This window comes from Triturus cristatus, chromosome 5_1 (assembly GCF_964204655.1).
Source record: "Triturus cristatus chromosome 5_1, aTriCri1.1, whole genome shotgun sequence".
Lineage (NCBI taxonomy): Eukaryota > Metazoa > Chordata > Amphibia > Caudata > Salamandridae > Triturus > Triturus cristatus.
Window position 1 is genome coordinate 103,305,946 of NC_140587.1, and position 15,773 is coordinate 103,321,718.

At 52.6% G+C, this 15,773-nt stretch overlaps 1 protein-coding gene across 5 annotated transcripts in view; it reads left to right on the forward strand.

Annotated features, from left to right (window-relative positions):
• The window catches only part of NUGGC (nuclear GTPase, germinal center associated), a 1,337,967-nt gene that overhangs the window by 1,244,019 nt on the left and 78,175 nt on the right, over nucleotides 1–15,773 (forward strand). For 4 of the 5 annotated variants that reach the window (XM_085604518.1, XM_085604516.1, XM_085604519.1 and 1 more), the window contains one exon: nucleotides 11,076–11,226. In XM_085604518.1, coding sequence (XP_085460644.1) covers nucleotides 11,076–11,226 — 151 coding nt within the window. The remainder of the gene's footprint in view (nucleotides 1–11,075; nucleotides 11,227–15,773) is intronic. The other variant, XM_085604517.1, reaches the window with a different exon arrangement.

Consider the following 15,773-nt stretch of genomic DNA (forward strand, 5'->3'; position numbering starts at 1 on the left):
GGTGATCTTATGAACAAGGTAGGCGTATGCCTAAGTCGAGTGTACAACATTTTGTTGGGAGGTTTGATACATTAACTGGAGACAAGGACCATTGAATTATTGCAGTAGTAAAGCCAGCTGAGCATGTGTTACTTTTTTTTTTGATAAACAAATCTTTATTTTTCACATAAATAGCAGAATCAAGACGGACATACATTAATTTGACTAACTTGGCATCAACAGGGCCTGTCAAATAAGCATTGATAAACAGTTGCATGAGCATTCCCCCCCAACCCCTCCCCTCCAAACCCACCCGACGTAGTCCTCCCCCTAAATCACTCCCCCAAGCCATTTTCCCCATATTCTGCGGAACTTTTTGGGGCATCCCCGGGCCGCGTACAATGTCCGTTCTTGTGCAGCACACCAGTCCACCCCTCTCCTCCATTTATCCCCAGTGGGCGGGTCCGTCTGCTTCCAGGCGGCCGCGATACCTCTTTTGGCCACCACCAAAGCCGTAGTTAGGAAGAATTTCTCATTACGGGAGCCATCCAGCCCGTCCGTGATCCCCAACAGCGCTAAACGCGGGTCATGGGGAACCTCCCACCCCAGGACTTCAGTTGGTTCAGTTCCTATCTCGTCCCAGAAGCTGTCTAGGCGGTGGCAAGACCAGACCATATGAAAGAAGTCTGACGCCGCCCCCCCCCCGTCCCCCCCCCCCCGCACGGAGCGCATGAAGCCGCCTGGCACAGGCCCGCCCGAAACAGTCGCTCCGGGGTGAGGTAAGCCATGTGTAAATAATAAAGCTGAATGAGTCGCAACCTGGCCGATGTGGTGATCGTCCTGGGAGCCATAAGGGCGTCTCGCCAGTCGTGTTCATCCAGGGGACCCACCCAGGCCTCCCAACGCTGCTTCAGCCCGTTCCAATCCACCGGGGTGTTGTTGACTAGGGACCGATAAATACGGGATATGCCCCCCCCCCCCCCCCCCCCTCCCCAAACATCCCAACATCACCTGAGCTTCAGGCGGGCTATGGTCGGGGAGTCTGGAGTCCAGAGATACATGAGACTGGAGCGCGTGGCGCAGCTGGAGATACCTATAGAATTGCGAGGGGTGCAAAGAAAACTGACTCCGGAGCTCGTGGAAGGAGCACATGTGGTCCCCCCAACCCCCCCCCCCCCCCGCCAGACATCTCCCAAGCAGGAGATCCCCAAAAGATCCCAGGGACGGAATCCATCGAGCCCCGACACCTCCCGCAGCCAGGCGCCATACCAGAGCGGCGTAACCAAGGTTAGCACCTTAGACCAGTGGGTATGCCGCAAGGCGGCCTGCCATGCCAGAAAGGGGGCCCGCATGACCTCCGGTAGCGATCGAGGGATCGTCGCTCCATAGAGCATGCCCTGAATAGAGGGGAACCCAATGAGCCGCACCTCCAGTCTATAAGCCGGGTCATCCCAGCCTCCCGAGAACCAGTCATGGACCACCAGCAACCGCGTCGCGAGATAGTACAGGTAAAGATTTGTCATACTCAGGCCACCGTCGTAAGAGGGAACCCGGCAGCGGTCTAAAGCCAATCGTGGCCTGCCTCCACCCCAGAGAAATCTAGTCGCGGTCTTGTCTAGGTCCCGAAACCAAGGGCGGGAAAAGGCGCAGGGCGTGTTTTGCAGCATGTACAAAAACCTAGGGAGAATCATCATTTTATAAAGAGCAATCCTCCCCAGCGGGTTCAACGGGAGCGATTGCCACTTTGCCATGTCGGATCTGGCCTTATTAACCATGGAGGCTACGTTAAGGGTGACCCAGATCCCCAGGTATTTAAAGGATAATCTCCAGATGGGAATGTCAGACTGCCAGTCAAAACATTCCCGCGAGGGGTGTAATGGAACCAATGCCGATTTCCCAGAGTTTAGGCGGAGACCAGATGCCTGCCCGAACCGACGGAGAGTCCGGCGCACCCGAGGCCCTGAGACAGCCGGATCCGAAAGATAAAGGAGGACATCGTCCGCATATAGGGCGATCTTATCTGGTGCAAAGCCCGGCCAGTCCCAGCCGCGGAGAACAGGGTCCGACCGGACCAGGACAGCCAGGGGCTCCATCGCCAGGGCGAAGAGGAGAGGCGAGAGCGGGCAGCCCTGCCGAGTCCCCCGTCCAATGGTGAACGCGTGGGACAAAGTCCCATTAACCAGCACCCGAGCCCGTGGGGCCGCGTAAAGAACCCGAACCATGGCGCGGAACTGGGGGCCGAACCCCATTTGCTCCAAAGTGGCTCCAAGGTAGTCCCAGCCCACTGAGTCGAAGGCCTTCTCAAATTCAACTAATAGAAGGGCCAGATAAGGAGAGAGGCGTCCCTTGTGGGCCAAAGCCAGGTGCAGGCATCGCAGGCAATGTCTGGTGCCCCGGTTAGGCATAAATCCGCATTGGTCCGGGTGGACCAGCGAAACGGGCGTAGTACTCCTGTGGGAAGCCGCCCAGGGTCTTCCCAGGCGCCAAGCGGCCGATTGCCGTCAACACCTCCTGTAGGGTAGTGGGCAGGTCCATGGTCTCGCGAGCCCCCTGCCCCAGTCGCTCGAGGACCGCCCCACTCTCTCCCATCAACTCTGCAAGGGAAAGCTCCGGAGCCCGCTCCCGGTATAGCTGAGAGTAGTAGTCAGCAAAGGTGTGCGCTATCACCACCGAAACCGTGTGGGTCATCCCCTCCGATTCCGTGATGGCAGGGATAACCCGGCCAGCACGAGGGTAGGAAGCCAGCCGGTGAAGGAGCGTGCCGTTCTTATCCCCCCAGCCATAGACCCGAGCCACTGAGGAACGCCAAAGAGTCTTCGCCGCTTCTAGAGAATGCGTGCGTATCTCCTCTCGGAGAAAGGCCAACCGTCGCGCCCGAGTGGCGTCTCCCAACATGGCCTGTTCACGTTCCAGCTCCAAGGCCTGCGCTTCACACGCTGTGAGCTGCTGGAGTTGGCGACGACGTTGCCGTTGCAGATGCCCCTTAGCCGCCCCTCTGATAGTCGCCTTGCCGGCCTCCCAGAGGACAGCCGAGGACGAGACGGAGCCTGTGTTGTGAGAGTAGTACTCCCCAATCTCACGTTCCACCGCCTTCCGAAAGGCTTTGTCTTGAAGGAACCAGGCGTTCAAACGCCACGTCGGACGGGCAGTAAAGGGAGGCGGGCCAAGAGCGAGGAGCACAGGTGAGTGGTCCGAGAGGCCCCTCGGCAGAATGCGGACGTCGCGAACCCCTGCACACTCAGTAAAGGGGGCAAAGAGTATGTCAATCCGGGCGTGAGAATGGTGCGACGCCGAGGTGTGGGTATACTGGCGATCATGTGGGTGCCAAACCCTCCAGACGTCGCACAGGCCCTGGGCCTCCGCCCAACACGATAGCTGCTTCGCACGAGCGGCTCTGGTAAGGGAAATCGGGCCCGTCGAGTCCAGGTGAGGCGTGTACACCGCATTAAAGTCTCCCCCAAGGACCAGTGCACCCACTGGAAGTCTGGGGAGTAGATGTGCGGTGTAGGAGAGAGCGGTGTGCAGCAGGGACGGCGCGGCGTAGAGGGACAGCAGAGTGAGCGGCCTGCCTTCAAGAGTGCCACAAACCGCGACGGCCATCCCCTGGGGGTCTAGGTGGACCTAGGCTAGTACAAAGGGAAAGGATCGTTTGAGCAGGATAGCCACCCCCCGGGAGCCCCTAGCAAAACCGGAGTGCCAGACCCTATCGTAGCCGTAGTGGGCGAGGAAAGGACACTTATTACCTAACAGGTGGGTCTCCTGGAGGAGGAGCACATCAATCTCCGCACGCTGTGCGTATTTAAGAACCGTCATGCGTTTGAAACTATCCAAGAGATCATTTACGTTCCAGGACAGCACGCGAATGGCGACCCTAGGCACCGGTGCGTCCGTCATAGGGGTAACCTGGGGGAATGTCTGACAGTATGAGGAGGAGGTAGCCACGGAAGCAAGCAGTGGATAAGTCGGGAAGCATGTCTGGAACCCCCACCCAGTGGGACCCCTGCCCTCGCCAGGGCCAAAGGGTGCGTGGGTGCATGGGCCTTGGGAAAGGAGGAATCTGAGGAGATCGGACAGAAGATCAGGTCAAACGATACATGATGCCTTAGAGTTACAACAGTGAGGAGTGAACCCTCAATCAACAGAAGCCTCTCTAGGAGGAAATAACAACCCCAAACCAACCCCAACCCCACATTCCCCACCCTATACTTCGAGAACGGAAGCATCTGTCGCCCTAACAGTTTGTAACCACAACAACCAAGCTAAAACGCTCGGGCTTTAGTGCCAGTGGACCCCTTGAAAAATCAAAACACACCCAATTTGTCCGCCCTGGCTGAGAGCATTAAGCATATTGGAGCACTGAAGCCCGACCTCCAGTTCCTGCAGCCAGGACTCACGCCCCAGCCTCCCCTCCCCGACAGATCACCAAGAACAGACAAAGTAGGAAAGTCAGATAACGGGGCTACGGGAGAGGTCTGAAGTGTCCACTTGAGGGGCGGGCCGGGTCGCGGAGGCCGCCCGCCGGGGGGACACGGCCTGCCGCCCAGCGGCCACAGGACTGACATGCACCACCGACGAGGCCGAGGACGCCCCAGACGCTCGCCGCTGCCGCCCCCCGGAGCGCGTGACCATCGCCTCTTCTCCAGTGCGTCCCCGGGGCAGCGTGCGGCGCCGTCTCCGAGATCTAGAAGAATGGGGCGCCTCCCGTCCACCCGCCGGCGATCTCTGTCCATGCCGGTGCAGGGGGCACTCCTCCGTTAGCCAGGTCCAGGGCGCTCGTGGCGTGTCAAAGAAGAAAGTTTTGTGTTGGAAAACAACTCGGAGGCGGGCCGGGAATTGCAGCTGATATTGAAGGCCCATGGATCGCATCTTCTGCTTTACCTCCGTGTAGGAGCGCCGTAGCTCCTGGACCTCTCGAGTGTAGTCCGGGACAACCATGATTGTGTGGTTTTGGTACTTGAGGGTCTCGGAGCGCCTGGCCTCCCGGAGGATCGCATCTCTGTCTCTGAAATTAAGGAGCTTTAGGATGAAGGGACGGGGGGCGCCCCCGGGGGTCTGGGAGCCAGGGACCGATGCGCCCTTTCCACCACAAAACATGCCGAGAGACTGTCAGCTGGCATCCAGGATCTAAACCATCGTTCCAAGAAGTCGTCCGCCCGACCCGCCTCTGCTCCCTCCGGGAAGCCCACCAGGTGGAGGTTACAGCGGCGGGCACGGTTTTCGGCATCTTCAACCCGGCGATGCAGTTCCTTAGAGTGAGTGGTCAGCTCCCGTACTTGGTCCTGCAGCTGACGGATATCATCTTCAGCTGTCAAGATTCTAGATTCAGCTTCAGAGATACTGGCGGTGGCGTTGCACAGGTCCTGTCGAATAAGGGCCACGTCGACCTTCACCTCTCCCACCATCCCCTCCAGTGAGGAGCGGGACGCCGTGATGGCCTGCAGGATGGCAGCCAGGTCCGTGCCAGGGGTCTGGGTCCCCTCTCCGGCGGGGCCCAGCCCCCTCTTGGAGGTCGCAAATTTGTCGATCTTGGTCTGGGTGGCCGCGTGCGCCGGTTTGGACGCCCTGTCCTTACCCATGGCGGCAGCCCCTGGGACCACGGGAGCACCACACCCAGTCGAAGAATCACTGGGGCCGCCTTCACCGCTCCGCCAGGACTCGGGAGGTGGATGGCGGCAGGGAAAACGCAAATGTCACACTCCGGTTGGTTAGAGGGCTACCTTCCGTCCTTCCCGTAGGGCGCCGCTCCGCTGTCTGCCCGACCCGGCAGCCGATGAGCCCCCGTGAGCCGCCGCGCGCCTCCAACCCCTGATGCCCCCTGGAGGAGCGCCGCCTCCAGCCAGGCGCCACCGTCGGGGCCAAGCCTTCTCACAGCTGCCGCAGTCGCGGGGCGGCCGCCCGCGCCATGGATCTCCCCCCAGGGGGTCGATGCCCCCACCGCCCGCAGTCCTCCCAGGGCCGTGATACACAACGCTGATGCGGATGCAAAGTCCAGCAGCACAGGCGGTATTGAAGACTCACGCCTCGGGCGCTGACCACGTTCGTCTGGTCGCGTTTGCCCAGGGGGAATGATGCATCCCCAGGCACTGCCAATGAAGCCACACTCCGGGACCGCCAACACTGAGGCCCCAACCACGTCAAATCTAGTGAAGCGCCGCCGGGTCCCGCAGTCCCGGATCCGGGGCACCCCCGCGTGGGGGGCGATAGGGCGTGTTGGTCAGGCAAAGCCCTTGGCGCTAAACAGCACTCATCCAGCTCGAGATGGTCCGTCCCAGCCCCTCACACTGGGCTACGGAGTCGGACGTGGGGGGGAAAAAAGAGGGGGGCGAAGGATGGTCTGCTTCCCCCCAACCGCCGGCCCGCCGCCCGAACCCCCAAGGCGGCGTCTCCCACACCACCATGCCGTAGCAGGCCACAGCGAGCCCGAGCAAGTTCAAGAAGGTTTGCGGGGGGGGGGGGGGGGGGAGGACGTAGCCGCTCCCCCTGACCACCGATCTCCGGTCCGATGGGGGGGGCCCCCCCACCACGTCCACCCCCACAACTTCTCCGGTCGACCCTCCGGGGCTAGCACCAGCGTCCCAGCCACCACCAGACCCCCGCACTGAGTCGCCTCCCAGGGGGGGAGCCTCCACACCACCTCACCTCCAGCGGTCAAACCTCGAGCAGATGCTCCGATCGCCACCTCAAGGGGGGGGCGCAGGATCCGCCGGAGCACCTCATCCCAGCCGCCGGGGCACTCAGGCCTAATCCCCTCGTGGGCGCCGCGGGCTCGATTAGCTGCGCGAGCCCTGGAGCCAGGACAGAAGCCTCCACGCACCAAGCAGACCGATCTGGACAGAACTCAGCTCCGAGGGGGCAAATACTCCGCAAATTCAGGCCAGGGGAGGCCGGGCGATCCAAGGCTCCGGGGCATTCAGAAAGGAGCCAGGGCAGTTGAGGATGGGCTATGGAGGATTGACAGGGTCCGACGGCCGGAGCTTCAGCGCGAAGCGGCCATGCTGGACCGGCGCCACCTAGCGCTCCGCATGTGTTACTTAATAAATACTTTCGCTGTGTTGAATTGGATGAGGGAGCAGAGCTTGTGTGTGCTGCGTTATTGGTGTCTTGCTGTGATGTAGTGTTCCATTTTTTTAATGGGGTGAAAAGACCCCTGAGGTATCTAGTCGATGGGGCAAATTCTAGGTTAAGTTAGATAGAGAGATGGGGAATGATGAGGCAGCAAAGTGAAGGCCTAGAATTTTGGATGAGAGCAACATCCGGTGCTGGATGGCAGGGTCCAAAACACATGACTGAAGGTTAGATATAAAGGTAAGGGGGAAAAACAAATTTGAATACTGACGATCTAACGTTAAATGTGTGCACAAATAAGGATTTAACAACCCCCGTGAAGATACTGTATAGTGAGCAGAGAGGGTTTAGTGCAGAGCGTAGGACAGAGCCTTGTGATAGAGCTGAAGGAGATGTTTGGGTCTTTTGGTCCTGGTCTACAAAGAAAGAACACCCTGAAAGGAACAAGGATATACAGTCATGAGCTAGGCATGTGATTGCCTCTGGGTTTAGAGATTATAGTAAATTAGAACGATTACACTGGCAAATGTGGCTGGTAGGTTTAGGAGTATCATCAGCAGGCCACAGGTAAACCGGATCATTGCCCAGGGGAGCCTCAGATAACGACAAATGAATATTCTCCCTCATTCTCTATATTCTGTGACTGAGCTTTGGAGCAGGAGCAAGGGTTGAGAAATGTTATCTGTTAATGCAACACTCCTGTTATTAGGCACATTTGATGGGAAATCACGCAGGGACACTATTATTTGGCAGGCACACTTAAGGTTGCACCAGGAGGGGTGAGTCTATCTATCAGCTCAATCATCCCTCCATACATATACTTACCCATTCAGCGATTCATCCATCTGTGTACTCACATGCTTACTCATCAACTCTTATTATCACAACTCAGGGATGTGGAATTCCTATAGCCCGATGCCCATATTGTTTGGGTTCAAGGGCAACAAGTTTTCATGTGTATTTTGTCCTTGGGACAAGTAGGCCCAACCCCTGCAGCACAAACCCTTTGGCTGCCATGTTACAGTACCACATTATGGATCAAGGAAGGGCATTGTCTACAGTTAATATGTGTGTCCATGTGTTAACACTGTTCAAACTTGTATTTATGGTTCATTAATGCAAAGCCTTTATTAGGGTGAGCACTAAAAGTAAATGTTGTCAGCTCTGCCTGCACCACTGATGGTGGTTCCAGTATAAACATGTACACACGTTTTCAAAGTTTAGTAATATGAGGCTATGTATAATGCTCCCAGAATGCTCTCTGATTATATGCAAATATTTGCAGAAGCTTGAAAGCAACAGTGATGAATCTTCATTTCAAAATAAAATGTTCACAAAAAATGCAAGTAGGAAAAAAATATTTTGCTAAACTACTGTAAGATTTTAGGTACCTTATCTTTGTAGCATCATTTAGTAACATGTTGATGTATGCTTGTATTTCCCAAAAATATTCATAATGGAAAATCAGTGTAACCAGTTAAAATCCAATTGTGGGAAACAAAAATAAACAAGCATTGGCAAAGCCAGTAGGTCTGAAATTGGTGGTCAGGCTTTTGGGTTTGTCAATGCGTGACTTGTTTAGGCATGGTTTTTGTTAAACCTTATCTGTGTGGGAGCTGCAGGGCCCTCGCCATTCTAACAAGCATTGGCAACAGCAAAAACAGTTTTTGGTCTCAAAAAGCACACATTGCCACAGCAGTTCCAGGCACTGAACAAAACTACTTTGTGTGCCAATATGCTCCTTGTAATAGAGCAGAATACTGTCACTCACAGTGAAGCCAGCTAATAGACCGAGAGAGAGAGAGAGAGACATAATTTTACTAAACACAAAAGGTCATGGTTAACCCCAGGCCTAATTAGAGACCCAATTATTAAAGAAAGTCTCAAAGGTGCATCCATGGTATATATCCATGTGTTACGTGCAGATATAGAGTCTCCATGAATTCACAAGAATTTACAGAAGTAGGCCAAGAAATAGTACTCCTAGAAAATATTTGTGGACTGCATTTTAGCATGAGCAAATGTGCTTGTGTAGATTTGCTCATGTGAAAATCTGAATGTTTCAAGTTCACTTTTCCTCCAACCACTTTTTTCCCAACCCTGAAGAAGTTTTACGTCCGCCACTGCCAGGAGTAAATTTCCAACCTTTTTCAGTATGGGAAAAGCTAGAAAAGAGTTGGTGAAAACCCTTAAAAGATGTAAGTTAGTAGGTTTGCACAGACTCAAAAGGGCATTCCAACCCTTGAACTATTGCTTACCACTACCTTCAGCCCCAGTATGTAGACCTGCAGAAACGTAGCAACATACGGGAATTGCTAGTATTCAAACCCCACTATGGTACGAGCACTGGCATAATTAGAGATGCTTTATCAGAACTCTTGCTTAATGAGATTGCTGTCGTAATTTGTCGCCACATTACATGGCACAAAAGGGACAAGTGGATTTTGTTACAGGACAAGTAGATTTATGAAGCAACCTGCCCCATGGACAAGTAGATATTTTATTAAATTCCACACCCCTGCAACTGTGCACTTACTGAACCCACTAAGTTTCCTAACCATCCTTTCTCTCATCCATTCTTCTACTCACTCATCCATATGTATACTCACCCATCCACCCCTGACTCGCTCATTCATCATCTTAGTGTGCCCTCATTCATCCATGCACTTCCATCCCTCACTCTTTGCCTGGTTCTCACATTCACCAACTTACCCATTCATCCAACTCACAATATATACTAGCCAGTCTTCAAAGGATGTTCACATATTTGTTTAAAGAACTGTGTCTACTGGCTTTGTCAGTTCATGTTGTGTTTCGTTTCCTACCTTAATGTTGATAAGATCAATGTCAAGTGTACTGTTAAATATTTGCATATGTTTCTGTGGGTAGTTTAAATGCCCCCCTGCCTTTGCTCTGAATGGCAAGGGCTGTTGAGCTAATCAGTCACTCAGCCTCTCATCCATTGCAGTACAACTAGTAAAGCAGGAGCAATATACATAACATCTGTTTTGAAACTTTTGCGTCATTTGAGCTTGGAAAATGCAGGGCGCATACATCAAATCGCTACACATGTTCTGCATCACACTCATGCTTTACCCACCCAGGTTTTCACCAGTGCCACTCTGCTATCGGAAACAAATAATGAACAGTTTGACCATCACAGGGCCATTGGTCAATGTATGTCAGAGCATCTGGTTCTTTTCTAAACCATGTCCTAGAGAGGTGACTGACCTGGAGTTTGGAAAACAAAGAGGAGGTAAAAAGGTAAACATGGTGTCAATCCTGTCACAAATAGTGATACATCTTCAAGCCGAACACCCAACTCCTACTAGGAGTGCCTTTAAATCCTTGCCAGTATTGGCTAGTTTAAGAAGTCTAAGAAACATATATTTGTATAATTTCCCTCTAAAACATCTTTTGAGTAAGTGGTGGTAGAGGACTACCTAAACAACTCTGTCAAATTCTTAAAATTCTATCTGGTTTAGCCATCCTCTTTGCGAATGTTGCATTCACCTTAAATTATCCAACAAACACGATGTCGTAAACAAATTGATATTTGTCTATATGGACCACTTTAATAGTTTGGTACCCATAGTTAAATTATGTTCTTGCCTGTCAGTGTTCAAATTTTCTTTTTATAGTGCTCCATTTACATGCAATATATCCAGTGATCCTTCCACACGCTTCACCATAGGCCTATTGAAAATAAAATCGTAACTTCAAAGTTCACAGCATTCCCCAGATCTTTTAAGGCAGCTATGCTTTATCAGTTCATCACAGTGTTTTATATTATTTTATCAAATATTCATACTAGGAGAATGTTTTCCAATGTAGCTTATTCCTTGCTAAATGTCACAGAAATTGTGATGGTTTTCTATGTCTAGCGTAAAGACGTCTTGTGATGCCTATCTCGTTGCTTGCTCAATGTTTTGTCCAGGCATAATTTACAGTCTTAAAGGAATATGCAAGCAAGATCTACCACCCTAAAAGCGGTCTTGTGTTTCTGTGCTCCACATCTTGTTTTGTTTAAGCAGCATTCTGAGTCCCACAAGACCAAGTCTCTGGGCTCCTGCAACACAATGTCCCGTCATGAGTGAGGATACCTCCAAAGAAGGCCCTTTCAAGTACCTCCAACCTGCTACCATTGGTGCATCTGCCTATGAGGTCCCCTGTCCCAGTAATGTAAGTGGAAATTCATATTCTACATAACATTTCTAACAAAAATGGTTGCTACATAATTTTATGGCTTGGTTGTTACGAGTGCATTCTTTAGTGTGTGGGAGTAAAATGCCCAGGTATATCCTGGACTTGTTACAGCCCTGTTTTCCAGTTTGATAACATGCATATGGCCACTTCAATCTTGTGCAGTAATTGCCTCAGACACCTTCTAAACGCACGTCACTGTTCAGCATTGATTTGCGTGTTCTTCTTTGCTACATCACTGCTCTCTGAGCTTGATCTACCAAGCTCTTCCTTACTTTCTGCTTCAGTATATGTTGCTTTAGAATCATCTGCTGACTGACAGTATGTCGGGAAAAAGCACCCAAGTCTCATTTGAATTCATTGTAGATTTCCTTACTTCATACATTTCAATTGTTTGACGTTTTTGCTGATCTTTCCATTGTCTTTATTTACATTTTCATAACATTCAAAGGATCCTTGACATTGAGATTGGCCATCACAGCCATTTTAGTAATCCATAACAACCATAACACTAATAACAAAGGCCAGATGAAAGACCAAGCGTCATCGCAAAGCACTGCAATTATTGGACTGTGGTCCTCAAAATATTGTATGCAGTGTGCAGACTTTGTTTCTCCTTTCAAAGGCTTTGTTGTTTATAAGGCTTCAAACGAATGTTGCATAATATTGTGTAACATAGTGCATACATTTCAATTAAACTGAGCCTCTTCTTCCCTTTAATGAGGACCTTACAGACATACGTCTGAGGACCTAGGCAAACGGTGCTCAGACCCATATGTCAGTCGAATGGTTGCCAGGCACATCGCCCTGCTCTCAGTGATCCATATTTCCTCACTTATCACCCTACTTCAGAAAGCCTAGTGGTGCCAGTCTCAGACGCCAACATTTAACCAAAATTGCTCCCCACTACTTCCCTTACAGGGAATCAAAACTAAAGGAGACCTTTGGAAAGGGGGCGCTAGAGGGCGCACGGCGAGATGGCCGCCTGTTAAGACGGCTCCGCCTGGTCGAGCTGAAAATGCGGCAGTAATAGCGTAAGGCGGACATGAACCGGCCCGCAAATGAAAGCAGCAGTCATCGGAAACGTGGGGCTTGGATCGGACCGTGTGATACAGCGGATACACGGCTGCAGCGACCCGTAAGCCGAACTTGTTCTCCGACCTGGAGTGGAGGAACGGCGCGAACAAGATGGCGGCGCCCAGAGACCAACGGTAAACGCTCGAGAGACGGCATAGACGGACTGCTTCGGTAACACAGAGAGGCGGACAGAGCGCTGCGTGGCCCCCCCGGGACCTGATATTGAAGTACACGGCGCCTGGGACGGCGCTACACGGGGCGGAGTAGGTGAGCGTGATCGGGGGGCGGCGAGCGACTGCCGGCGGCATGGAACGGAGGAGCGTTGGTCATTGCGGTGGGGGCTGCTGGACACCTGATCGTTGAGGGAAGGCGCCCGGGACACCTGTGGTGACACGGCGGAGCAACGGAAGACCGCAGTTGCCCCCTCACGTCGGAGGACTGGTGAGGGGAACCCGGCCTGAGGGCTAACGGCGGAAGTTTGCTGCATCTGGCGCCGGCGGTTTGCCCTTGCGGCGTCCCCGATGTGGCTCTGCTGGATCGTGTAACAACGGTGGATGGGCCGTAGTGCTATGGGGGCTACAGCTCAATAACGTGCTATGGATGGTCTGGCTGTCGGTGTCCTGTCCCAGTGAAGCGACTGTGTAGGCGATGGAGCGCTGAGCAGAGAGCAGCAACGTGTGGTGCTTGACGACCTGGGTGCCGGCCTCACTACCGTCCCAGGTGCACGCAGTCTAAGGCATGGTGTGACATATTGGCAATAGTGAATACCTAAACTTGGTTGCGGTACCTGCGGGGACAGGCTGTGACCCTTAACATTGGCGTGGCGCCACTCGGCGCAGGTGCTTACAGCTTGCAGATTGACACCAGCGGGAAGGCGACATGGGAAAGCCAGACAGGGGACAGGCCAAGCTCCAATTTGAGGCAAAAAAAGCGTCCAAGGAGACGACGACGACGCAGGCCACCGTACCGGACACTGACCCGGGGTTGTCGGAGGGCATGGAGGGGGTGCTGCAGGCCATTCAACGAAGCCTACAAGATATAAAAGGCAAACTGGACACGATCACTCTGCGTGTGGACAACATGGCGGCTAAGCTGGACAAACATGGGGAGCGGCTGGTGGAGGCGGAAACTCGTATCTCGGCGGTGGAAGATGGATCCCATAGCACGACAAAGAAATGTGCAGAGATGGAGCGGGTACTGGACGTTATTAGGGCCAAGTCGGAGTATTTAGAAGCGAGATCCTGACGTAACAACGTTCGTATTGCAGGGATTCCTGAGTCAACTTACACGGGCCACATGGAGACATATATTGAGGACCTACTACGTGATGTATTTGGTGTGGAGAATCTCTCCAAAATGTTCGTGGTGGAGCGTGCCCACAGATCTCTGGCCCCGCGACCGAAGCCAGGAGCAACGCCACGTATCATACTGGTCCGTGTTCTTAACTATAGAGACCGCGATACTATACTGCGGTTGGCGCGGGAAAAACGGCAGATCAACTGCAAAGGTAATCAACTGGAATTTTACCCGGATTTCACAATGGCAGTGCAGCAGGCAAGGAAAGAATTCGGAGCGGTAAAAGAGAAACTGCGCAATCTTAAAATCGAGTACGCAATGTTGTATCCCGCGCGCCTAAAAGTGAACCATGAAGGCCGCGTGACCATCCTACAGTCACCGAAAGCAGCCCAGGACTTCCTCAAGCAAGTGCTAGCCAGGCGCAAAGAAAAACAGCATACAGTGCACGAGAGTGACCAGGACTAACTGACCACCGTGGGTATGTCGACACTTGCTAATGCAGCATTATACACTGGTAAGGTCTACCCATCTATATACTCATCTGGGATATTGTAGACTGAACTGGGCGAGCCCCAAACTGATGTACGGCTCGAAGTACATTGGGACACTGTGGACATGAGCTGCGGGGTGGGAAAACAGGCCGCTATTGTTGCTATTAAACTCTGGGTTGGTGATAAGGAGACCGGTGAACGTGCTGTATCATGGGTACACTAGGCGCTAAGAGTCTCAGGGAGTGCTCATGCATGCCCGGCAGTGAGCATGGCAGTGCGGGCTGGGATAGGTCTGCGAAATATCTGTACGCTTGACCACATCCATTTCGGTGGATGTTGATGTGCGCTCTAGGTGGATCCCCTGCATGGGAGCTCCCCAAACAAAGTTTGAGTTATGTGTTTAACTGCAGAGGGGATATGGCTTTGGCATGGTTGGGGTGCTGAAGTGGGAGGTGGGGGGTACAAGGGGGTTGGGGTATGTTGGTTTACAGACTGGGGCGTTTGAGACACGTTGCTGAATCCACTGTGTTTTTTTGTATTTCTATGACAATGTGGCTGTGGAGGTATTGGAACATGGCTGCAAGTTCTCAAGTGTTTAATCGTACAGAGCACATAGATGCATCTACACAACTATGACAGCACAACTTAAGCCACTGCAGTTATTAACGTGGAATGTCAGGGGTCTCAACAACCCCAAAAAAGTTAGGCAAGTTTTTGCATACTTAGATAGACATGCGATAGACATTGCACTACTACAGGAAACGCACATAGCACCTACAACTAGGTCACAGCTGGGTAGCAGATGGGCGGAAGCCGCACATGGATCCTCGTATTCGTCATACGCTAGGGGTGTAATTATATTGGTAAAGAAGGGGATACGGTTCGATATTGACACCACGCTCACTGATAACACGGGGAGGTCGGTCCTCATCTCGGGGAGTGTGCGGGGGCAACGAATAGCCATACTCAACACGTATGGTCCCAATGTGGATGACCCCGAATTCTACCACAAGATATGGCGCACATTGTGTGAACTCCCAGACGTGCCAGTGCTATGGGGAGGAGACTTCAACCTTGCACTGAATGACACACTTGATAGGTCGGGCACTGCACAGGAGCCGCATAAAAAGGCGGTAAGCAAAGTAACGGAACTTATGATCAACAGGTGTCTATTAGATATTTGGCGGGTCCGGAACCCGACCAGCAAAGAAGCGACGCATGTCTCTGCTGCTCATGGCAGTTGGTCACGCATAGACTATTGGCTAGGATCGGAGGAGATAATACACTGGGTGGATACCGTTAAGCACCTCCCCAGGACGATATCAGACCACAGTCCGGTCCTGCTGGCGCTGAAGATCCCGCGTTACACACCGCCACTGTATAGCTGGAAATTCAACGCCAGGGCACTGTTGGACCCGATCTATAAGGAAACGTTAACTCAGGCTATAGAGGAATATTTTGCCATTAATGCCCCCACGACGAAGGACAGGGGCCTGTTATGGGAGGCATTTAAGGCAACTGTTCGCGGCGTTTGCATTGGTACAACTGCAGGCATACTAAAGGATATAAGACGACAGCTTACTATACGTGAAGATAAGCTCAGTGACCTAGAACGCGAATATGAAAACACACACGATCTGCGCCTGCTTGGTGAAATTCGTG